The 24,557-nt window shown below is 50.8% G+C and overlaps 3 protein-coding genes across 3 annotated transcripts; all 3 read right to left on the bottom strand.

Moving 5' to 3' along the window:
• Positions 1-4,461: 4,461 nt before the first annotated feature.
• On the bottom strand, positions 4,462-5,877 carry HOXD11 (homeobox D11). Its single transcript, XM_009088017.2, has 2 exons — positions 5,271-5,877; positions 4,462-4,697 (listed from the first exon to the last, which is right to left on the bottom strand). The coding sequence occupies exons 1-2, from the start codon at positions 5,875-5,877 to the stop codon at positions 4,462-4,464; spliced, it is 843 nt and encodes a 280-aa protein (XP_009086265.1).
• Positions 5,878-12,040: 6,163 nt separating this feature from the next.
• On the bottom strand, positions 12,041-13,176 carry HOXD12 (homeobox D12). The gene is made up of 2 exons (XM_009088016.3): positions 12,615-13,176; positions 12,041-12,279 (listed from the first exon to the last, which is right to left on the bottom strand). The coding sequence occupies exons 1-2, from the start codon at positions 13,174-13,176 to the stop codon at positions 12,041-12,043; spliced, it is 801 nt and encodes a 266-aa protein (XP_009086264.1).
• A 5,491-nt stretch (positions 13,177-18,667) lies between these two features.
• On the bottom strand, positions 18,668-20,382 carry HOXD13 (homeobox D13). Its single transcript, XM_018911971.3, has 2 exons — positions 19,713-20,382; positions 18,668-18,918 (listed from the first exon to the last, which is right to left on the bottom strand). The coding sequence occupies exons 1-2, from the start codon at positions 20,380-20,382 to the stop codon at positions 18,668-18,670; spliced, it is 921 nt and encodes a 306-aa protein (XP_018767516.3).
• Between the last annotated feature and the right edge of the window lie 4,175 nt (positions 20,383-24,557).

Genomic DNA, 24,557 nt, shown 5'->3' with positions numbered 1-24,557 from the left:
TATTTTCATAGAATGAGTCGGCGTCTGGGCTCAGATTCTCTAGATTTTTTTGACCGAGGTAAGGGGACAGACACGACATACTGATGACACTATGCTTTTTTCCAAATATGAAAGCCTATAAAATAAACAAAATAGCAGGCTGATCTTTTCTTCAAAGGTGTTATTTCTGAGCGTAGGGATTGCACACTAGCACTGGCCGTACGCTCAGCTTCGCCCTAAATCCCAGCCCTTCTCCTATTGCATTTCCATATTTTTGTGCACACAAAGGTGCCTGAGTGTGATGAGATTTTAGCTTATATATTGGTGGCCAGTTCAGCCTTCAGCCTATTTGTACTGCATATTTATCTTTCGGCGGATTCCCGCCGCATTTATATTTTAATCGGAAAATAAACAAATGCCCTTTTCGTTCTACGTAAAGGGCAAGCCCAAAGACATTTGGAAATAGCTCACAATCTTTTCTATTTAGAGAAATTTAACTGAGAAAAGGGTAAAAGGGAAAAATAGAAGAGGTTACAGACTCACACAGAATCATCACATTTACACAATGGTTCAAAAAAAAAAAAAAAAAGGAAGAAAGCGGCATATCCATGTTCTCTTGTATAGATATAATTTTCCAAAATTACCAGCGCACCCAGGTTCCCATCACCCGTTCGCATTCTCTGACTTCGGCCTCACTGTAATTGCGAGGGGTTAAAGCACCTCGTATGAAGCCTGATGGGCTCGGGGTTGGTGCGGGCTCTCGCAAGGAGCCCTCTCATGCCAAGAAAAACAAACACCAAAACTTCGCTAAACATTTCCCCCGGGGAAAGTGCATGTCCACCGAGAGACCAGGGCATTTTCCTCCGGGATACGGCTCTGCCTGCAAGGGCTACCTCTGCTGTCAGGGATCCCAAGGATTTTGGATTGTACAATGTCGTTTTATTACCGCCGGAAAGGCTATTTCTAGGAAAGTGTTAACAATGAACTTCTAAAAAGGAAAAAAAAAAAAAAAAAAGTAAAAGAAAAAGAAAAAGGAAAAAGAAAAATAAACCACACACCTACAATCCAGCAGACAAAGTGCCAACAAATGCGTTCATGAGAGACTGGGCTTTAAAAAATGCGGAATATGGCTAAGCCAACATGAAATAGATTTCGATGAATTCTGCAAATAAGCAGAAAGCAGCGAAATCCTTTCTTTCCTCAGGTTCTGACCAGAAGTGTACATTGGAAGGACAAAAAAACATAAAACAAAACAAAAAAAATCTCAGAAAGACAGAACATGCTCGGTTGCTGGAGAACGTCCAAGAAATTCATAAGAATGACTTTAATTCTGTAAGATCTACTTTCATTTTAATAGATCTCCATAGCACTTTTAAAGAGAGGGACTTCTTTCAACAATGCCTTGGAAAGGTGATGTTAGGATGTTAAAAATATCTTTTCTCTTTAGCCTCTCTGTCTTTCTTTTAAAAATAAGCACACTGAGGAGCTAAAGTTAATCTCACCTTTAAATAAAATACGTTTCTAACATTATATTTTCTGTACCTAGAGGTTTATCTAAGAAAATCCTCGAGTAAGAATCAAAGATAAATTGTGGAAATGCATGTTTTTTATATTACTTTTGTTCCACTCGCGTTAAGGCTGTCCTTAAAGGAGTAGATAGATTTTCGTTCTAGGGAACGAATTCTGAATATCTTTGGGGTTTGATTTTTTTCCTTTCCTAAAATTATTGGATTTTTTTTAAAGCTCGGATGCATTATAAAAGATTACGACCAAAAAAAAAAATTCTTTTAAAGTGGCATATTTCTCCAGCACGTCACGGTTATGGGTTATTTGTTTAATAAATCTTTTTGATGCTTTATTTTCTCATTTGGAAGGCCCTGAAATCTTATCGTTACTTATATATTAGATATTTTATTAGCAGTGGAATTATTATTAGGGGGGAAAGAGACCGGAGCAGCGGAGGCTGCGGCATTGCAGCGCCTGGGCGCGCCCTCCTGTGGCCGCTGCCCGCCAGACACCGGGAATTTTCTCCTCTCCAGGTCTTTCTCCTCCGCTCAATTCGCTCCCAGTCATGGGCTTCTTCCTTTCCTTTTTCATAGAAACTTAACACCGCTATCATTGAGCATTTAAGCAAGATTAGTGCTGGGGTGTTTCGGTTTCCGCGGCCCGCTTTTGCGGTGTCCTGGCATTTTGAAGGCGTATTAATAGGCTGAGATAGACTGTCAAAGCACTGCAGGGAACAGAAAACCAAACGGCTCGTTCTTGCCCTGTGGATTAAGGATCGGGAGACACGCGAGAATTTGGCTATAAGGTCAGGCAAAATGCCGTGAGGAATTCCCCGCGACTTCGCGCATTTCTAATTAATGGGCTTTGTGGGGAGACCGCTTAGAAATATCGTCTTTGTGCCTAAATTACCAGACATTTCCTACTATTTTTGTTCTAAGCAAACCCCTCTTTTTCTCACGAGCTTAAAAAAAAAAAAAAAGGGAAAAAAAAAAGAACAAATTAATTTTTTGGGGGGTCGAATTCCCAGGGCGCGGAAGAGAAAGAGAGGGAAGTGAGGAGCCCCCTGTGCTCCAGCTGGCAGGGACTGGAGCAGGGCACGCTCACTGCACGACGCCGAGAGCTCACCTCGACCCAGCCGGGATTTTCTTTGCGTTATGATGCATTTGCTAATATGGCCAGCTATGCGGTAAAAAAGTGTGTGTGTGGCTGTGCGTGTGTGTGAGAGAGAGCCAGGGAGGGAGGGAGAGAGAGTGAGACAGAGAGAGAGTGGGTGGTGGTTGAAAATAACAGAGGAACCTTAAGGCGCCTAATTATTCAGAAAGGTTAAAGGTGATGACCTTGACATTTTGGAAGTTCAAAGGCATACACTTATGTTTTTCTTGCTAAAGTGTTTTAAATTTTTTTTTTTTAGTCATACCTCCCTCCTCTTCTATTTCTCTATTTTTTGAATTCTCCGGTTTTTCCTGACTTAGTTGGCACTTTTTCCTTCCGTGCCTGCGAGAGTAGCGAGAGCCACCTCGTCCCATTCAAAAAAGCCAAATTCTTTTCTCACTCGTCGCCTTTATTGCACATTGCGGAAATCTCTTTTTCGCCCACCAGAAGGTGTATAATATAACCCAATTAAGCTGTTTAGAACCTCGGGTTTTATGGTGTTGTCTAGACAGTTCAAGGTTTTGTAAACAGCCCAGCCAGGTCACGCAAGATAAAGCGGCGAGGAGCGGAGCGGATCTCCTCCGGGTGCCGGCCCCCGGCGGGGCCCGCCGCCAACGGCAGCGCGCTCAGCTCCGCTCCCGCCAGCGCCGCGCTCCGCTCGCCCTGCCCGGCAAGCACGTTAGAGAACCACCACTGTGCTCCCAAGTGCTGGGGGTGGTTTTGTGGTTTTGGTTTAGGGTGGTTTTTTCTTTTCTTTTTTTTTTTTTCCTCTTTTTTTTTTTTTTAATTTAATTTTCTTTTTTTTTTTTTTTTTTTTTTTTTTCTTTCCCCAACTAGCGCCAATTGTTTATAGCTCCCTCTTGTCTGACTCGCTTGGAGCCCTCAGTCTTTCTGCCTTGCTCTTCACTAACAAGTAAACAGTCATTGGCGTTGGGGATTCTGGGCTTATTGGGAGCCTGACCAGTTAAACGAAAAGCCTTTTTCGTTGTTTATAGTACTGGTAGCACCATCAGAAGTGATGGTCTGCAGACAGCCATGTTGGCTCGGTCTCACAGCGAACGAGGAAGGTACGCATACCTACAAAGGAGAGTTAGGCATCTGAACTATTACTTAATTAAAAAGCTTTTTAAAAAAACCGGCTAGGCTTCCTCACATTATTATTTAACTGAGCTTGGCTCTAGCCCGGAAAACGCTAGGATCCTTCGGAGATGGAAATCCATACAGTGCACGGAAGTTATAACCTTAACTTTACTAGAAACCATTTATTCACATGAAAAAGACAGTGGCCCATGCTTTTGGATGACAATAGAAACATATATATATATATTTTATATATAGCGAGCGTACATTTACCATCTCTTAAATAAACCGCATTCACTTAAAGGGAGGAAAGTGTTATCCTAGCTCAAAAGCAACAACAGAGCCCCCCCCGAACTCAATGAATTGTAAGCAACAACTACCAGACACACTGCAGGTCCATTGCTGGCACTGTGGGAGAGGGAAAAAAAAGCACCTTTGGCGAAAAACTCTCGAGAGTGGACAGTTGGATTTACCCTAGTTTCCCCTTATCAGGAATCTGCTCCGCCAAGCCCCGAAATCTCCAGTGGCCATTCAGTGTGGGGAGTTGCACATGAAAATGAAACTTTGAGTTCCGCAGGGTGGATGTGTCAAGTAAACAAATTAACTTTTGCATTCAGATGGTAGGTCAGAGAGACCGAAGTATTCTTTGTTTTTCTTCTTTCTTTCTGTTCTCTTGCTTTTTTTAATATATTTTTCTTTTTTTTTTCTTTTTCCTTTTTTTTTGTGGTTTTTTTTTTTTCCTTTTCAAAACAAGGGATTCCCTGTGAAATACTGGAGTCGATCTCTGTTCAGTTTCTTTTCTTTCATCCTTCGATTCTGGAACCAGATTTTAACTTGCCGGTCAGTGAGGTTGAGCATTCTGGACAGCTGCAGTCTCTTCTCTTTGTTTATGTACACGTTGAAGAAAAATTCCCGTTCCAGTTCTCTTATCTGATATTTGGTATAGGGGCACCTCTTTTTCCTTGATCGCTGGGGAATTGCTGAAATTCAAGAGAGAAAAAACTGATTCACGCTGTTGCTACGAACATGCTCAGCTAGGGTTTGATCAGAGACTTTGATAATATCCCATTGCCTGCAAAGCAGCCCTCTAGCACTTCAAAAAATATTCCTGAGGCTTATAATCTCCGGGTGACTTAGCAAGAAAAGCTAATATTTCCCAACTTCTCCTTAAAAGAGAGCTCTTCGAGCAATACAGAGAGATATTTAAATGGGCTGGAAAAATTCCAAGTTTCTCAAACTCCTCTCACACACACCCCCCGCCCCAAACAAACGAAGATCTTAAGCTCTAAACCGAAGGCAGCTCTGAGCACTACCTGTGAAATCTCTCCGTCTACCCCCGACGAATCAACAATTTAATAACAATTAATATCCTCTTCCAAGAATACCTTAAGCCCACCTAAATTGGTTTCCTATCGTAAACACGCTTTACAACGGTAAAGGAAATCTTATAGGATATATAAAATCCTTTGGATGCTTATAAAATTGCACATAAAATGCGGCTTGACAAAGTGTTGGCCTTGTACTCTTGCCCCCAATTTACTACTGATACCTACCTGAACTGTTGCTCTTCTCTGCAACAGCCTCACCAGAAGGGGAATCAGCGCTGTTTGCTGGTGTCACTTTCTTCTCCTGGCTGGAAGGTGTTTTACTGCAAGTGCTGTTCTGGGCTTTCAAGTCGCCCTTCTCCGCGTCCCCCTCGCTCTCGGAGTGCTGCTGGTACGGGGGTCCGGGGGCTGTCTCGTAAAACTGGTCGAAGCCTTGCGGCAGGATGCCGTTCCTCCCCACCGAGCTGTAGAAGTTGGAGGCGGCGGGAGAGGGTCCGTGGTGGCCGCAGACAGGGTCCGTTTTGAACAACATTTCCGTCCTCCTGTTCGCAGGCTGCAGAAAGTCTCTGTGCATCACCTCTTCAGCTGAGTAATAAGGAGCATAACTGCCCCTATACTGCCATTTGCTGCGCTCTAATCCGTATTCCCTGAATGCCACTTCGCGCACAGGTTGAACATGAGGTAAATTAGAAGAATAAGGAAAAGTCATTTGACAGGACGACGATTGAGACAAAAAAGAGGGTTTCGTCGAGAAATCTGAGGGTGAGACGTAATAGGCGCACCCTGGCAGATACATATTGGATGTGCCGTGACTGCAATCGTCAAACTCAGTCATGTCTTCCTTTTTGCGATTGCAAGCAACCAGGAGGCTTCAATGCATTGAACAAGATCCATCTATTGCACAAGAGGGTTTGGACAGGATCAACTAAGAAAAAATCCCCACCGTGTGCTGACGTGCAATTCATCTTGATTGATTCTAGTGGTAATTATGTCACGTGACGCGATGTAGAAATGTCCTTATATCTATATCAGCCCCTCGGAAAGGCTCCTAAGATCTCTCCAAAGAGCCCTCCCAGCACGGGGAGGCGAGCTCGCTGTTTGTACAAATATAGCCGGTTTTAAGTCTCATCCTTTCAGCAGGCGATGTGAGACACACGTAGGTGGTGCGGATCACCTGGGGCCGCGCCGCCCGGGCAGGCGCCTGCCCACCGCCGGAGCCCGGCGCGGAGCCCCACGGCGCGCAGCCCCCCGCCCGCATCTCCGCCCGGCCTCCCGGGCAGCCAGGGGGGAGCACTGCCACCGTCGGGGAAGGCAGCCCCCGGAGCGAGGCCTGGGGGCTCACGGACGGGCACCCCCGGCTCGGAAACGTGATCGCTTCCTCCTTAGAGGGAGCGATACTCTCCGGCCGCCGCTCAAGCAGATGATGAGCGGGTGGGTGATGGTTCACTCAGGAAAGCCAAGTCCCATTCACACATTCGAGCGTACGACCGGATCTGCCCGCCCGGCTCCTGCAATCCACAGTTGGCATCAAAACCGGTCACGAAATTCAAAGCCCGAGTTTCGATCACCTCGTTTTCCCTCGCTTATAAGCCCAAACACTGCGCACTTGTGTCAGGGCGCCAAACTGAAATGAGAAATACGCAAACAGAACATCTCTCAGCAGCCGCATTTACGAAAGGGAGATACTTTCGGGCTCTCTCTAAGGCAGAGGGCTATGGCAGGAAAATAAGTCCACCAAGCACGGTTTCCTTGGGAAGCAGAGCAGCAGACAAAGTGACCTCTGTTCTCCTGCCTCCAACTCCCACCAAAATGTTCATTTTCATTGGAAGGGAAAAGCAAGACTTGGGAGCTGGCGGCACGCACAGCGGCCGCCAGCCCCGCTCCCGCCCTGCCTTCGAGGGCTAATTTTTTGCCAATTTTCCTTTTTTCTTAAAATATGATTTTATACAGACAAGCACAAACAGGGCCGCAAAGGTCGAAAAGAGAGGAGACTAACGAATACACGCCAGCAATAGCCCTATACTCGACCAATTCCTCATTCCAGAAACATTTGCCAGCTCTCCATGAGAATGGATCTTTTCCGCCACTGTACCGCACAGCCAGGTCAGCTCCATCACATGTCGCTCCCCAAACAAACCAGATATCTGGGCGAGCTCCCCAAGCCGAGCACGGCCGCCTCCGGACACCCCAGCGATGCCCGGGCGGAGGCTCCGGCAGTCGGCAGGCCCCGCATCACCTCCACAAAGGCACCTCCGGCCCCCACAGCCAGCGGAGAGCCCGGCAGGTGGGGAACCGGCCCCACAGAGCGCCGGGCAAGCGGGGACAAGGCCTGTGGGCTCCTCGGCTCCTCGAAGCGGCCGTGCCCGCTGAGGACTCGGCTCGGCTGCTACAGGAGCCTCCAGCTCGCCCTCGGCCACGCCATGCGGAGAGGCTCCGGGGGCGGGAGCCCCGCAGCCCGGGCTGCGCCCCGCAGCCTGCCCCCTGCCCCGCAGCCGCCACCGCCACCGGCACTGCCCCTCCTGCATCCCCTGGCTCCCCAGAGCAGTCGAGGGCTACCCAAGGGGCTTCCATGCCGCAGCCCTGCTAGCCCTTTCTAAAAATAAAAAGACCAAAGCCAGGCAGATATTATGGAGCTCATTCTTAACAGCCCCTCACCGCCTCCTCTTTCTTTCCTTTTCTCTTTTCTTTGTACAGTTGGGTTCTTTTTTTTGCTTTGGTGCCTCACTCGCCAAACACCTCAAACGCCACACGTCGCTCTCGGCAGATAGACTCTTGCAAGTTGCAATTTATCACTAGAAATCAAAGCACAGAACCACCACTCCCTCCCTTAATCGTCTTCCGAGCCCTCTCGGTTCTGCGGCAACACAAAAAACCAGCCTCCCAAAAATGATGTCTGCGCAGTTAAAATGGCTCCTGTGTCACTAATTACCCTGGACCTTGCAGCAAAGCAGGGCAGGGCTCCATTCGGATTGTGCACCCCCTCCCAAGGTTTCTGATCGCCTATCTCGTCAAGAGAGATGATTCTGGAAACCTATGGATCTTCATTTTCTTTACCCTTCAAACTACTAATTGCGCCATAGCCAGAATCTTTCACCTTCTTTTCGATGCAACAAGCCTAGCATCCATTAAATTTTGGTGCAGGAGCCAACCGGTTTCAACTAATTCAAGTTCAAAGACATGGCGACGATCTGTTAATACGAAAACTCTTTTAGGAAACAGTCCTTTAAGAAACGATCTATTTTGAGAAATGTGAGACCAATATCACAGCAGAGACCCCGCTGGAATAAGGCAGAGCTGGGGGTCCCCGCTGCCAGAGCCTTTTCACCCTGGGGTCGGTACCAGCCCAGTTCTGAACATCACAATAACACCCCCCCCCACGCTCCCCCCTCCTTTTTTTCTTTTTCCCTTACGCAGATTAAATAGCATCGAAACATAAATGCACATCATGTACACAATCAGGCGAATACTTTACCGTTAGGCGTCTTGAAACATCTGCAATCGTTGCCTGGAATCACCAAGTATTCAGGTCCAAGAGACATTTCCAAATGCTCTCCGTGGAAATTAAGGCGACTTGCGTAACGTTTGGGCTTAAAAATACACCCGGTCCGGCTGGAGAAGATGCGGTATTTTTGTGCCACCCAAGATAAGACACTAACTTGACCTTAACTTTGTTATGGCGCCCCTAGTATCTGGAGAACGTGAACAGACACTGTCTGGCAGCTCTCGTAAAAACCGACTGGAGAAGAGATTCTGAGTCATTTCATTTATTGCCACTACAGTTCTGCAAGAAAGCTTTTCCTCTCTGCCAAACTTTAATTATTTATGCTCTTTTAGGAAGCACAAAGGCATCCAGAGCCATTCCCAACAAAACAAGTTGCGCTTGCAGCCTTATCAAAAGAGGAGGGATGGAGAGCCTCCTCGAAGGGCTTTATCACGTTTAGGGTGCGGTGGAAATGCAAAGATGTTTATGTTTAGAGTAAATAAAGGGATGAACCGTTGTCTGCGTGCTGCGGAGGGACGCGGACGTGGGCGCAGCAAGAGGGTGCCCGCCGCTCCATCCCGCCCCGCACACACCCGCAAAGCCGCTACAGGGGGCACCTGAAAAGACACCCGAAATAATCCAGTGGAAGGGCGTGGAGTACATCCCCCTCACTCGGGTGCATCTCCTGCTCGCCCAGCCGGCGTGTCGCACACGCTTGTGCACACGTGTGCCCAGGGGACAGCCCGGGTGGGTGTGCGCAGGCAGAGCCGCACAGGCAGGGCGCGCCCCGCGGCTGCAGCTCTGCCACGCGTGTGTGCCTCCCCACGCCCGAACCGCTGTCCTCGCCCACTGCTTCCGAGGAAGGGATGAGCCCTGGGGTATGGGCACGAGTGAGATCGTGCACCATTTTCTGCCGCCGATGTGTCTGTGCACAGTATGAGCCCACAAACACGTTCGTCTGAGTGTGCACACGCGGTTACACACAACGGGCACTGCTGAAATGAGTGCATCTACAGATACACAAGCACATACAGAGACACGTTATACACAGACTTTCTCAACAAACCGCAGTTTAGATCCTACCTCCTCTGCCTTTTCTCTTTCCGTAGGCGATTTAGACTAGGAGCTTCACAATAAGCCATCATCGTGGATCAGATGCGTTTAATAAATAATATATTGCCTTTCACGTATTTTCATCGGAGGTTCTTCTTCGGATTTCATATCAGCCATGCAATAAAGGGATGGGTTGTACTGGGGAGGACTAGGGTGGGGAAGAACAGAGCAATGGATGAATTTCTCATGGACTGTAGCCGTCTGAGTAGTATTCCAGGAGAGGGTAAGAAAAGGGACTTTATCTGGTTTTTGCTCTTCTCCTGGCTTGCATCATTGGGGTTGCTTCTAGTTTTTTAATTAGGGAATGCCACTGGATGAAGAGACCATCATTGTCCGCAATGCGTCAACTCCCAGCACAGAGACCGAACGTATCGAAGGTTTGGAGGGACCCAGGAGTGGTTCCTGTGGCTGTGGAAGGCTGGGTGTGCATCCCTCGCCCCCGGGGAGCTGTCACCCGGCGAGGCTTCGTCCCCGCTTTTCTACTGGCAGCCACCCCGCCATGAGCGAGGTAGGGTTTTGTCTGCATTGGGCACTGCGGGCGGTAACAGTGGCAACAAATGCTTTGGGTTGGTTTTCCTTCTCCCCCCGAAACACCACCCAAGCGTTACCTTTGGGGCTCCCTGCAAAGCTTTCGGGAAAATGGCTACGTCTCTGCCCGCCTAGGAATGCGGGATTTAGCTCCAAATTCATCTGGACTACCGTGCCCTCCCGAGCACGCCCAGGAGTGAGTAGGAGCAAAGTTCAAATATGATTCTTTATGAAATAATGAGTTTATTGCCTTTGGGAAGGCTATCGCCCCGTGTAAGTAGGTAGCAGCTTTGTGCCGTTCCTTGCTGTTGTTTAGACTTTTTGTATACACCACGAACAACCATATCTGAGCCTATTTCACACGCCAGAAAAGAAGGCAGCCTCTGCCAGCCTAATTATTGTTACTGTTGGGAGCCGTGGAAACGCTTTTCGTTAAGAAACGAAGACTTAGGTTGAAACTGGAGCCAAAAGGCATTTTAATAGGGACTTATAAATCCGCAATATTTTTCTTTTAAAATTCATATTCTGAGATATCAGACTAAGGGCAATGTGTAGTTTCCTCAGGCCTTGGAGCTCTGGCCGGTCTGGTCTGGCTGCTCGGCTGAGAAAGCCTCCCATCAAGATGTGGGAAAATCCATCTAATTTTCGTCCCAAAACAGGGATTAAACGGCTTAGACCCTGCTACCAGCTCCTCTGGTTGGGTTATCCTCTGAGGTCTATATCTGGGCAAAACCCCGAACCGGTTCTCCCTTCTCCCTCATACAAATCTATGCAGAAACGGCCATGGGGGCTGACTGGTGGAACAATAGCCCCACCAAAACCTCCGTGTTGTTCCTGCGCCTGCAGCACCTCGGGGTGAGACGTGGGCCCCAGCCTCCCCTCAGCCGCTCTGAGCCTGGGCCTGTGTCCCGGCACCGCCCGCTGTCCTTCGCCTGTCGGGGCAGCGCTTGGACAAGGCCAAAGTCAGGAGCGCTGCAAGGGCAGGGCCCGGCCCGGCCCCCGGGGGAGGCACCGGCGCCCGACCCCGCTGCCCCCGCACCGCCGCGGGACTCCGCGCTGCCCCGGCGGCGGCTGGCACGCGGCGATGGGGAGAGGGGCGCTTTTCCCCGCAGAGGAACCCCTCGGCCGTGCCCGTGGAGCAGCCCAGCCCGCGGCCGGGGACGGCGGGCACACAGGGCCCTCCCGGCCGTGCTGTGCCGTCGGGCGGGCCGCGGGCAGCGGAGCGGGGCCGCCGGGCCGGTTCGGCGCTCAGGTTACGCGCGGCCTTGCGCGGCTGTCACGTGCGCTCTCCGCCGGGCTGCGGTCGGATCTGCGGCTCCGGGGGCTGGCGAGGGGAGGGTGGAAAGGGGAAAAAAAAAAAGACTAAAGAAAAAGGTTTATTTGCTAACCACTTTCCCCATCGCTGCTCGAGCAGGTTACTCCAAACCACAAAACAAGCCGGCGCCGCAGGCTCGCCCTGGCGTGCAGGGCAGCAGATGAAGGGAGCAGCCGGGACTCACAGAGCTGACGTCTTTACTAGGCGTTATTCCTTTATTTTGCTGCAAAATGGTGTTTACATACAGATAAAAGAAATCGATCTTAGTTTAGCACCGCTTGATCTCCGGGGAAAGAGAGGGTGGGATGCAGGACAAAATCTATATAAATGGAGAAAGAAAGGTAAAAAGCTGATAATACATGTTTCCGTGCTGGACCGGCTCGTCTTCTTCATCCTGGCTAAGAACTCAGCACTGCCTATTTACGGAGGGATCCTACGCATTTCGAGAATTTGGTTTAAATGGTAAAAAGACACACTCCCCGCGATTCACTGGCGCGTACGCTCTACTCTAGGGGTGAACAACCCGGGCACAAGTTCATGCAGGAACGAGTGGACTCTGCTCTAGTACATAGAAAGAGCCTGCTCTCGCATAACTACTCTTTTCTTTTTCATCCTCCGGTTCTGAAACCAAATTTTAACTTGCTGATCGCTTAAATTCAGTCTGTTTGATAGTTCTTTCCTCTTCTGTCGGTTAATAAACTCATTGAGGAGAAACTCGTTTTCCAATTCAGCAATTTGTTGTTTTGTGTATGGTTTCCGTTTCTTTCTTGATCTCCCCTGGGTGGGGCACCAAGGCAAACCTACAACAAACACGTCGATAATTTAGTGGATTAAGTCTGGGTATACAAATATAGGAATATGAAAAAAAACCAAAAAACAAAAAAACAAAAAAACCCAAAACCAACCAAAAAGGCGAAAACAACCCTCCAAACCCGCAAGATATCAGAGCTAAACTAGGTCAGAAAACTGGGCAAAGCACATCTGACAGCACAATTTCTATCTAACCTCCGAGTCAGATTAAGCTATTTTTGCTCCGAAAGAGTTACATGGAGGGTTACAGAGTAATTACAAGCATCTCTTAAAAAGAACGTATAGCTAGGTCGCTTCTAACTAAAGCGAGATATTTAAGGCATACCATCCTGCACTGAAGGTCTGAGGCATGACTGGACTGCTGCGGGCTGAACTGTCAGGTTCAAGTTGACGGGATTCTTGATGTCCTCCTTTAAGCTTGAATTGCAGGAATTCACTTCAAAAAGAGCAGCCGAGCCATGCAAACTTCTCTGCAGGCTCGAGTGGTCATACTTTACGGGCTTTAAGTTGGCTGTGTGAGTAACAGTTGGGTCATTTGCAAAAGATTGCCTCTGCCTGCATCTCTCCTCTTGTTTGGAGCTCGTATCGTGGGCGTAATATTTATTGTTGTCTTCCAGGCACTCCTTGTTGCCGTTGGAGCTGATGTTGATTGGAACGGAGCCGGGGAGGTAAGGCTGCGCCGCGCCGCCGAACGCGTGGCTCTGCGGCTGGGCTGCGCACGAACTTGAGCAAGTCCAGGGGATCGAGCTCCGGGGGTAGGAAATGGTGGGCAGAGCCGCCAATTGACTGCCATTAGCCCGCAAATTAGGAAAATAAAAGGAATCTGGCGATTGCAAATTCAAGAGAGAACCAACGTAGCCAGATCTGTAGAGACTGCGATCACACATTTCCAACAAAGGACTTCAGCTGTTCTTACAGCGGTATTTAGTTACAACAGGGAATAAGCGGAAAGCCTGAAACGATTGGACGAAACTTTGCAGACAGGTTCTTCAAAGCCGGTAATTTCAGCACCGCCTCCAGCGACCGAGCCACAGAGTCCCCCCCTCCCCACCCTTTTTTTTTTTTTCTTTCTCTTCACCCCCACTTTTAAAAAGTCTTATGATAACACTTGAAATATGAAAATATCGAGCTCGCAAGGGGGAGGGGAAACCACGGTCTCTGCTTCTATAAAAGTGGCCGGGGTGGGTTGGCAAAGCTGCGGCGCCAGCGGAGAGATGAGCGGAAAACAAACATTTGCCGGGAGGACAGGGCAGCCCCGGGTGCAGCCCCGTGCCGGCCGTGCCCCCCGGCTGGCAGTGCTCGCCGCTGGCAGCACCCTCCGGGCCAGAACCCAGATACCCACGGTAAGAGTGAGCACCGAGCACTGGAAATAACTTGTGATGTCTGTGAGATGTGGATGCTTAGGGCATACGTATGTACTTCTGCCCCTAATTGCATGATTTGCATCTGCATATGCGTGCAAATAAAGCCTTAATCGATCGGATATTACCGAGATCGTCATTCTGGCACACTGATGACCAGCATTCTCTCAGGTCCGCACGTCTGCCCTTTTTACCCCTTTTGCCTCTCATCTTCACTTGGAAGCTCTTCTAGGCAAACGACGCTTCTAAAACTCGGAATCTGTTTTGTCTTTGAAATACAATCAAACAAACATCAACAAACAGTGAATAACAACAGCAGCAACACGGAATTACTTGGGCAACCCTCTGAGATTAAATAAATAAATAAACAAATAAATAAAATCGGAAGACTTCAAGAAAGAAAATGCCAGGGTCTGCTCTTCAGCAGAGAGGGTGTGAATGCAGCAGCGGGCACGGGGAGGGGAGAGCCAGCCTGATCTACCAGGTTGTGTCTGAGGAGCTTTTCTCTCATGAGAAGAAAATCATCCCTCACTGTTTTATTGCTGTGTTATTTTGGGGAGTTACACATATTTTTATATTTTTGATTGATCAATCAAGAATCCATTTGTTCCATTATCTCTCTCATTTCCCCACAACCCCAGAGTTATTAAAATCATATCTGAGGGCATCCTCACAGATTGCCCGTGTCCTTTCCCAAACCGTGCGGTTCGCGAGACAGAGAAGAGGCAAGGCCCAGTGTGCTGCACCCGAAGCCCCCGGCAGGGAGCTGGGAGGCTGGGGAAGGAGTGGGGCACCCATGGGCTCCGCGCTCCCGGCCGCTCCCTGCCCCGCCACCCACAAATCTGCCGGACTCTCGGGAGGCCGATCCGCCACCCTGAGCGGGCGTTTCTGTCCTCGGCCTCTCTCCAAGATCTCCCCGGTGTGTGCGAGTCCAACGTCAAGCAAAGCCTTAATGCCCGGACCTTCCCACTTTCATTACCTCGGTTAAAAACTTGAACCTAGTTAGCATGTAGGGTTAATTTTCCCTGTTATTATCTTCTTAATCACAGTTTTAATCTTGGTTTTATTTCTAAGGCGAGATCAGAGACCCTGCCCTTCTTGACATTGTCCTAATCAAATTCATCTTTCTGTTTAATGGGAAATTGAGGGAAATTCTGCAGTAATTTCATTGCCCTGGAAAAAAAATCTTTAAATGATTGCTCTCTCCTAGACCACACAGGACCACACAAGCACCGCTGGAGGATATTGCTGACCACTGCCTTTAATTTTTATTGTTTGAATTATGTCTACTAATTGAATCTCCCTCTTATTAGCGGACTTGTATTCTAACTTTGTGTTCCCTAAGAAGATGGGAATATATTTTTTTTCATAATCGCCTTTTACAAAAGAGCTGATTTTATGTTCTTGGAAAAAAAAAAAAGGAACATTCAGTTCAAAGGCTATATTTTTGTCTGCAGTAAACACAAGGAATGGATGTGAGTTCCCAGTTACCGGAAAGAAAGGTGACACTTCAAACTAACTTTTATGGGGTTAGAGAAAACAGAGCTTTCAATTAATATTCAACTCATTTGTAATTGCTAATTAATACAAAAAATTAAAAAGAAAGAAAAAAATATAATAAAGATCTGAAGAAGCTGGAGACACTCACAGTTACGGAAAGTGTTTAAATCTACATGGAAAAACATTTAGAGAAACATCATGTTCCAGAGGCGGCTGGACTCGGAGCCGAGGGGAGCGGGGTGGAGTGGAAGGAGAGCCTCGCACGGGCTTGTGCTGCTTTTTCCAGCCACAGCCGGCTGCTGGTTTGGGGGCGGCGTGTTAATGCCTCGGGTGTCCCCCCGCCTGTGTCTGTACAGGAAATATCACCACTGAGGAGCAGGGCGACCCGGAGGCCTGCTTTCACACGCTCCTTTCCTCTTTTCCGCTCTTTTTTTTTTTTTTTTTTTTTTTCCCTGCTTTTTAAACAGGCGTCCGTATAGGCCTGGACATCAGAGCTGACCACACGCTATAATTTCACTGGCATAGTCTTCCCGTTTACAGACGAGGGGTGCTCTGCGTGTGACCGAGCAGCGTCCCTCGCTCATTTATCACTCGGGAACGCGGCGCCCGAAGCGAGGAGCCCGATTCCCCTGCCTATGCCAGGGGTTGTCCAGGAGATGGCAGGATTGCCTCAGACATGGCTGGGAAACAGCGCTGCCTGTCAGGAGCCGAGCAATGCCTCGCCGCGCCACTGTGCATTTGCAATTCGCTTTGTCGAGGTACATGTTAATTATCTGCAATAACGTGCGCTACATTTCAGACGAACCTTCATACCCTCTTCTCTAAACATGGACGGCTGTGGCCGCCTGCAGCTGGGGCTGAGCGGCTGCAGCCCGGCCAGGGCCCAAGTGCAGCTGATGTCCTGAAGAGCCCGAGCTGTGGCCGAGGAGGTTTTGAACAAGGCTCACCAATGCCCCAGCTCCAGGCTTACAAAACCCTTTTAATTTCAGCCCGTAGGTAGGGGGGCAGATGTGCGCCTCATCTTCCTTCTGCCTGTAGCTGTTGGCTTCTTAATGATTCTGCACGTTCTTACGAAACTAAAAGGCGACTCCTCTCCATCTGGTACCGATTTGCCAGACAGTTCGGGTTTCATTCTGCCCGAGGAAGGCGGCTTTTGCTCGGCGAATTGCGCCTTCTGAAAGCGCGGAGCCCGGCAAAGCCAAAGGTTAAGCCTGGAAGGAGGAAGAGAACAGCCCGCGATGGCTCCACGGCCGGGAAACAAAACAGCTCTGGCAGTGCCCGGCCGTCCGTCTGCAGGGAGACTCGGTGGGAGGAAAACCTCTGCAGAATTAATGGCAGTATGTGTGGGTGAGTGGGGGTGCCAAGGGGGAGAATACAAGAATTTAAAACATTCGGAGAAAAGAAGGTTGCATCAGCAGAGCGGGCTGTTCCAGGCACGTAAATGAAGAGCAGCACAAGTGTCCTTTTATACTAGAATTAAACAAAGATGCTCTTCGTGATAAAATCTGAGCTGCTCAGAAATTGACTTTTTTCGTCCTTTCAAGGAAAACAAACCCCATGAACGTGCGGGCGGAGTAGAAAGGGGAAGGAAGAGGGCGGAGGAGGCGGAAGATAACCTCCCGATGGAGCCGTGCGGCTGCGGAGAAAACGGAGGGCACGGCTCCGGGCCGGCCCCGGGGAAGCGGCAAGTGCCGGGACGTTTTGGAAAGGGAGAACAAAGGGGCGGCGGGCCGCCCTCGGCGCCGGGCACCGGGCAGGAGGAGCGGGCTCGGAGGGGCAAGGGAGACACAGCCTTTCGCCTGCTTCCCACGCCCCGTGTTTCTCGCCGCTAGCACTTCTTTCTCACTAAAACCTTTCCTGTCGACAAGGCACCCTCGGATGCTCTTGCACATCCTTTAATGCCCGTCTATCGACCTCTCATTTGCCAGGAACGGCGTCCTGTGTCCCTGAGAGGATTCTAGGCAAACCTGGAGCCCGTGAAACCCCCTGCGGCAAAAGAAGGCGAATTTCTCTCTTTTTATATACAGCGAAAAGAAATAGTTTTATTAAAGATGGTTTAGGAAAAGATTTGCAACATCGTTAACAGTTTGGAAGTTCAGATTGTATTTCCAAAACAAAGTAAAAGCTGACTTTAGGACAAATTTTTAAAAAATCGTTTATGGAGAAATAGATTTATCGTATGTCTTACCACATACAAGGGTAATCAAAATGTTTAGAGCAATAGTATATTATAATAAATAATACTAGTTTGGAACACATTTTAATAATTAGATGAGGCACATTAACAGAGAGGATACCTCTTCTCTCTCCTAGTTGTTGATTAGAGTGTCTGATCACCCTGTGTATATCATAACATGCACACTAGGTTTAAAAGAATAAAAAAATCGACAAAATCTTAGCCTTTAGGCCCATATAAATTATGGCATCTTTTGAATTTCCTTATTTATTGCTTCTGTCATAAACACCCGTTTAGTTTTGTAAATTAAAACCTAGCAGTGACCTTCGCTTGTCCATCAAGGAGTTTTTGGGCGTGAGGAAGTAGAAGAGTCTTGGGTTGGTCCAGACAAATAGGGCAGAGCGGACAGTCCCGGCCAGGTCTGTGCAGGTCCATACACACCTCTGCGGGGCCAGCCTCTCCTCTGGCTGCAGGCCGAGCTGGCCAGTCCGTCCTGCCCAAAGCGCTGCCTCGGGGAGCCGCGATCTGCGCCTCCGCGGAGCGCTCAGCCTCGCAGCCCCTCCCGGGACACAAAATTTTCCCTTCTTCAGCCGGGGCTCCTTTTCCAGCCGGGCAGCGCTGACTCCTCGCACTGAAAACGAAACTGCGGCGGATAAAGCCCACAAACCCAAGCTCAACCCCAAATCCGCAGAAGCGGGGAGCGCGGGGGGCACGCCTGCGATTTTGCTCCCCGCAACAGCTCGGAGTGGTTCTCCCTTCACTCAACAAAATAATTAAAAATTCTGCTACAGGCAGTAACCCTCCACTCAATTCTCTCCGGGTCCCAGTGGACCAGGCAAATTTGGCAGAAGCCGGGTGCTGCCACGGGTCTGTATTCCGGCTTTCTTGTATTTCCGATTGATTTTTTTTTTTTTTCTCTCGGCGTGTTTTGAAGTTTACGATACCAAATCAAAACTGACACTTTCTGGCACTGGCTGTTACTCAGGAAAAAAAAAATCACAGAATACCCCCCAAAGACTTAAACATTAAAAAAAAAATTATAACTTTTACCGTTCAACATATTTAAATTCGTTTATACTGGCCTAGAGGGAAGAACAGAAAATATAATTAATATTAATATTATTATTATTTTCAAAAAGAAGAAACTATAATTCAATTCAAGACTTGTCAACATTCCCTTACACTGAGAGAAAAACGCTGACTTTCACGGAAAACAATTACGGAAATTTCGCCACCGCTGGGAGGACAAAAAAATTTAAATATATTTTCAAGTCTTTTCAAAAGTCTTTAGCTGGTGGTAAATCGAGTTTATATTTTCATCACTGTCCGCAATTAAGGTTATCAGGATACGTTGTCTTTCAGTTTGGAGACTATTTTCTTATCCTTCACCCTCCTGTTCTGAAACCAAATGGTAACTTGTCTCTCAGACAGGTTTGTGGCTGCGGATATCCTTCGCCTCTTGTCCTTGTTAATGAACTTGTTAACGGCATATTCATTCTCGAGTTCTTTAAGCTGCAGTTTTGTGTACGGCACTCGCTTCTTCCTCCCGCGCCGGTAGACACACATATCGGGCTGGTTTAGTGCAACGTCCCCTATTGTAAAAGACATTATGTGAAAAATCAGAATTTTATTACAGGCTTTTAAAGCTTAACCGATACTTGTTGGGCACTGGTTTTCATGGGCAAATAAATAATGCCGGGTTGTTTACAGTTTATTATTATTTACACTGCCACATTATTTGCACTCTAGTAAAGCCCCACCAAAACTTTGATGGACTGTCATCACTTTTCAGGCATGCATCGCTAACCGAGCATGCAGGGCGGTGGGGCATTGGCTGGGGGGCTGAGTGCGGCTCGGTGCTGGCAGCGCACACACAGAAATGGCTTTGCTGAGAGTTCCCCGGGTTTGTTTGCATGTGGTTTGTGCCTCTGTGCCCTCACTACTCGCGGTCTCTTAAGTGCTCTGGGGCTGCCGGATCAGTCGCCAGCCGGAGAGGCAGAGGAGAGCAAGCCTTCGAGCCACCGTCCCACAAACTTCAAACGCGACTATAAACCCGGCCATCGAGGGAAGCAGCGGGACAAGGAGCCCGGGGCCGCCCCGGCTCTCTCGGCCCGGGGGTCGGGTGCCCTGGCGCTGGTGGCGGGGAGGTTCTGGGGTCAGTCCCGCGGGTATGGAAAGCAGAGGGTGAGGATTTTCTCGGGGGTAGACGGCCGAGGGGAGAGTGAGAAAAAGAGAATATCCACCGCCCCCACCCTGCTCTATGCGTGTTTGTGCAGCGTGTCCAGCTCGGCAGGCCGCCCCTGCAGCCCGGGGGGCGGGGGAGGGGACGGGAAGGCGGAGGAGGCGCGGGGGTGCTCTGCTCAGACCATTTCTCCCCCTCTCGTACCTGGAAAGGACGATTTCCAGAAGTGCGAGCTCTGTGTCTGATCTTTGGCACAGTAAACCTGACTATTCCAGCCATTAGCCAGAGTCCAAGACTGATAGCCCTCCATTGATATGTATGTTTCGTGTCTCGGTTCCCCAGAGCCAAACGTTGAGACCATGTCTATGTACCCAGGAACGTGCTGGTAGGGGGTTGTATAGCCCTGGTAGAAGGACACTTCCTTTGCCCTGGAGGAGACTTCATTGGCGGGGACACTGGTGCTGGTCAAGCTGGAGACGTCCATGTACTTTTCCACGGGAAAGCCGCCAATGGAGGCGTGGGGGGGAGACTTCAGGGCGTTTTGCTGTATCCCGACCCCGTGGGACATCCTGCAGCTATAGTATCCGTTGCCAAAGTGATACCCATAGCCCAGCGCGGGGGCGGCGGCCGGCGTGGTGGAGCCCGGGCAGTCCTTGGTCGGGGGGTCGGGCCTGGCCGCCGCCCCCGGGCGCTCCCCTCCGCCGGTGTAGGCAAAACCCGAGGCGGCGGCGGCGGCAGCGGCGGCGGCGGCCGCTCGGCCCGTGTGCGCAGCCCCGAAAACGGGAGAGGAGAGGAAATTACGGCACTGCCCGGGGGCTCCGCCGCCGCCGCTGCCGCCGCCGCCGCCGCTGCTGTCGCCGCGCAGTCCGTCCATCTCCCAGCTCGCTGCTTTGCTCATGGCCTTGCACATCGCGGGCGGCGGCGGCGGCGGCTCGGTCCCCGGCCGGGCATGATGCGGATGGTTATTTGCCTCCAACAGGTTGGATCCTGGCGGTACGTTTATAAAAACGAAGTCCAGGTTGGGAGGGGGGACCGGGGCGGGGGCGGCCGGCCCCAGATTAGTTTGCCTCAGCCCGGGGGGCTGCTCATAGGCTGCCGTCGGAACATGTGACCCTCCCGCTGCCCGCACTGCCCCTTTCGCCTCGCAGCCCCCCGGTCGGCACCGACGGCGCCCCCACCCTCTACTCCCACCCCCGCCCCGCCGCCGCGCTCCCGCCCCGCCACGGCCCCGGCGCTGGAGCGGGGGGAGATTGGGCCGGCGAGCAGCGGTGATGCCCCTCCGGACCAACCTAGGCCCCCGTTGCTTCATCTCCCCCTTCCTCCTGCTCGCGGCTTCAAAAAGGCCAGCCGAGTACCACTGGATCTTTTGAGGCCGCCGGTAGGGGCCTTTTTTACAGCCACGGACAGGGGTCTCACCGGATCCACAGCGAGACCTTCTCCAGTTCATTGTTGCCTCTGCAAGAGGGGGAAAACCCCAACACAGTCTTTGTACTCCCTCCTCCCCACCTCCCTTCTTCCCGGCCATATATGGAGTAGATGGGCTTTGTTCTATGGGAAAAGGGGTCCCCTGGCTTCACTGAGCTGTCGGTCCCTGGTAGAACCCTCCTTCTACCCACCCCCCCTTAACCCCCCCGACGCCCCCCGATATTGCTGCCGGCTAGGAAAACGCACGGGGGCTGAGCGCAGCGCAAGATGGTAAAGCTGGCACTCATCAGATGTGGCTTTTTTCCCCCGCGCAGTGTCAGTTCACGTCGTGGTAAGGCAGCCTAGTTAAAACGCAATTTGCTTACACTGACGGCTGTTCTTGTGGTGACTTCCCAAGACGGTGGCAAATCCTTCTGTCGTCTCCCTCGACTGTCTCACTGAGTTGGGTTGGAAATGCAGGAGCGCGAAGTACTGGAAATGGAGAAAGCTCCGAAGACGACTCCCAACTCCAGCTCCAGCCCCAACCCCAACCTCAACCACAACTCCAATCCCTACCCCTCTGGACCGAGTCCAGGCGCTCCGCAGTTGTGTATTGCACACTTTGCTCTCTCTTGGGCGCAGAGGGCAAGAAGTTGCTGGGAAAAGTGTCAGCTTCGCGGGGAAGGACAGGGAAACTCCGCGCCGCTGAAAACCATAGAGCTGGGGCTGTGTTTACTGTCCCTGCGGAGGCTCAGGCGCATGAGAGAGGAGAGGCAGCAGCCATGGAGGTGAAACTCTGTGCCGACACCATTGCGGGTGCCCTTGCCGAGCAGCCCGGGCAGGTGGTGGCGGGGCTGCCCGGGCGCTGGGCTGTCGCGGGACAGCCGCAGGTCCCGCAGCAGCCCCTGTCACGCAGCCCTACTTTGTAGCCGGTCTAATAATCGCCGGCGGTACCTGGAAGCGGGGTTTGGAATGACAAACGGGTGCCCATAATCACGGCAACAACCGAATGTCCCAGACGAGTTCATGTTCATTAGCTCTGACCGCATATTTGCTATTAATCTTTCGCAATCAGCTAGGAGTGAGCCAGGCGTGATTACATGTTTCTCTCAATTATAAGCCGAATCAGTATTTACTCTCAGGACATTAAACGCTCCGTAATTAGAAAGAAGTTTTGTCGAAGAACAATTTTCTCACCCTTTTATGTCACTGCAAGCAACTTTCTACCGAAAACGTCGCTATAAAAAGAAGCCCAGAGAAAGGAAGGACTTTATTTTTCCGGACATCTTTCTATGTGTATTCCCACGTCCTGTAGTGTTTCCTCTTTCAATAAATGCAGTAAAAATTTCTGTCATGTCAGGACCTTTAAATAAGGCCGCGAAAGAAAGGAACACCTAAAGAGCAGGGTTTCTGAGCTTTTTGAGGTCGATTGCATCAAAGGAAACCACGGTGCAGCCGCGGCGGCTCCCGTAGAGGTCTTCAGCCCTGCCGAGACCTCTTCTCCAGAGAGAGCCCCTCGGTGTACCAAAAAGCTCTTTGGGAGGGTTCATGACCAGCAACTTCAATTCTATAATGAGCTGCTTTGTGAATGGTGTAGAAAACAGCACTGCCTTGCATGGCAGGATATTATACACAGGAATAAATGATCTCATGAGCAAAGGTCGGTTCTCGGAGAGCACCCACCCAGTTTACAAGTAGCAGGACGGGTCCCGCGCCCCCGGTCCAGGGGGCCGTGCGGAGGCTCCAAGCAGCCCGTCTCTTCCTTTGCACAGGGAGGGCAGTTCCCATCGGGGCTCAGCGCCGTGTCGGGCAGGGCTGGAGGACCTGCCGCGCTGGCCGGGTGTCTGTCCCTGCGAGGCCGTCCTCGTCCTCTCTGGGCAGCGCTACTGAGGGTGTCCAGCGCCCCGAGGAGTCGCCTCGCATTTTCCATTGACACATTGCATGGGAATCTGCAGAATACATGAGCTAGAAGGCAACGCTGCAGGTGTGCTTGTGCTTCTCCAGAAGAAAAGGTTGTGGGTTTGGATTTTTTTTATTTTATTTTATTTTATTTTTTTTATTTTTACAATCCTGAAATCATCTCATTTAGACAAGTGCATTTACCATGATTTAATACAGCTAGGATTCTACTCAAAGCTTTAGCACAGGCTTTTAGTATCTGCCTAGTATCCATCTCTTACAGGAACCCCCCAGATTTTTTATCTCTTCCCTCGCCAGAATTTGCCGATGGTAATTCTGTCGATAGGAAGTTGCTTCTTATGTTAGTGCTCGTTATAAGAAAAAGAATTCTCTTAAAGGACAAAGAGAGCACACAAACAAAATCACTCGATTTATATGTCTCCCAAACCTTATCCCGTTTCCACTGCGTTCCATTGTTACCTTTTAATTTGTATGAACTTTTAACAGCTAATCAGAACAGAAGAACTTTCATTTTCCCCCATGCCTTTGAAAAAATAGCCAGTTATGATAACGAATACATTGAACAGCAACACGTAAAGAATTGTTAAGCTATTTTCCCCTCCAGATCTATGCCCACAGCTTTTTACTTTAGTTACTTCAACCTTAAATAATCCGTTTCGAGACGGAGAAAATTTTCTCGGGGCTCCCCGCGTGGTATCGGTGCAGCGGCCACGGGCGGCTGAGCACTGCGGGCGTTGAACTTGAGCTCTCGGGTCACGGGCGGGTGCTGGTCGCTCTTTGCCTGCCCTCGCCGCTCTGAAGCAGCGCGGGGACCTCGGGACCCTGACCTTGGACCAGCTCGACAGCCTGCCGTGGCTGCAACCTAAACTGAACCACCGGCCGAGACCCTTTGCGGCCGGACGTGGGCTTTATCGTTTGAGCGAAACCCCGTCTGTGTGCAGAGGCAGCCTCAGAAGGCACCATGAAACTGAGAAACTCAGAGCCATGTAACTGTGAAACTCGCCCAGCGTCCCGTGGATTTCTGCCTGGGCAGCGCGGGGAGGGCCGGTGTGCAGGGCCCGCGGGACTCGGGGACACGCTGTGCAAGTGTCCTTCACTCACCAGTGACATCTCACAGACAATATAGACTGAACGCGCCCCGAGAGTGACCCTATGCTGATATGGCGGCCTGAGGCAGAGGGGACAGTCGGGGCTGAGCAGCAGCGTGCTGCGCGCTCAGACACAGGGACAGCCGCTGCGCGGGCGCGGAGCTGCCCTGCCAGGAGGCCTCCGGCTGGTGGGAGGGGGCGGGCAGGGCTGGACGAAAGGGTGGCAGCACCTGCGGGCAGGACCGGCGAACAGAGAGGGCAGGGCTGGCGGTCAGATCAGGTGGGGCTTGCGGGCGTGACAGGCTGGAGGAGAAGCAGGGCTGGTCCGACAGGACGGGCAGAGCAGGGCTGGCAGGACAGGAAGGCAGGGCTGGCAGGGCAGGGCTGGTAGGGCAGGACGGGCAGGGCAGGGCTGGCAGGGGACGGCTAGCAACGCAGGACTGGCAGGGCAAGGCAGGGTAGAGCAGGACGGGCAGGGCAGGGCAGGGCAGGGTGGGACGGGCAGGATGGGCAGGGCAGGACGGGCAGGGGAGGGCTGGCAGGGGAGGGCTGGTAGGGCAGGCAGGGCATGGCTGGCAGGGCAGGGCGGGCAGTGCCGCCGAGGCGCCGCCAGGTGTCGCCGCCGTGCCTGCCGCCG

The sequence above is a fragment of the Serinus canaria genome, chromosome 7 (genome assembly GCF_022539315.1).
Source record: "Serinus canaria isolate serCan28SL12 chromosome 7, serCan2020, whole genome shotgun sequence".
Taxonomy (NCBI): domain Eukaryota; kingdom Metazoa; phylum Chordata; class Aves; order Passeriformes; family Fringillidae; genus Serinus; species Serinus canaria.
This window is presented reverse-complemented; position numbering and strand designations above follow the sequence as displayed.

Excerpts from the sequence above, each read along its gene's own strand:
- HOXD11 (XM_009088017.2), bottom strand. The coding sequence starts at position 5,877 with ATGACTGAGTTTGACGATTGCAGTCACGGCACATCCAATATGTATCTG. Across the intron at positions 4,698-5,270 it reads AGAGAAGAGCAACAGTTCAG|CAATTCCCCAGCGATCAAGG; the intron begins GTAGGTATCAGT and ends CTTGAATTTCAG.
- HOXD12 (XM_009088016.3), bottom strand. The coding sequence starts at position 13,176 with ATGTGTGATCGCAGTCTCTACAGATCTGGCTACGTTGGTTCTCTCTTG. Across the intron at positions 12,280-12,614 it reads CAGACCTTCAGTGCAGGATG|GTTTGCCTTGGTGCCCCACC; the intron begins GTATGCCTTAAA and ends TGTTTGTTGTAG.
- HOXD13 (XM_018911971.3), bottom strand. The coding sequence starts at position 20,382 with ATGGACGGACTGCGCGGCGACAGCAGCGGCGGCGGCGGCGGCAGCGGC. Across the intron at positions 18,919-19,712 it reads CTGGAAATCGTCCTTTCCAG|GGGACGTTGCACTAAACCAG; the intron begins GTACGAGAGGGG and ends CTTTTACAATAG.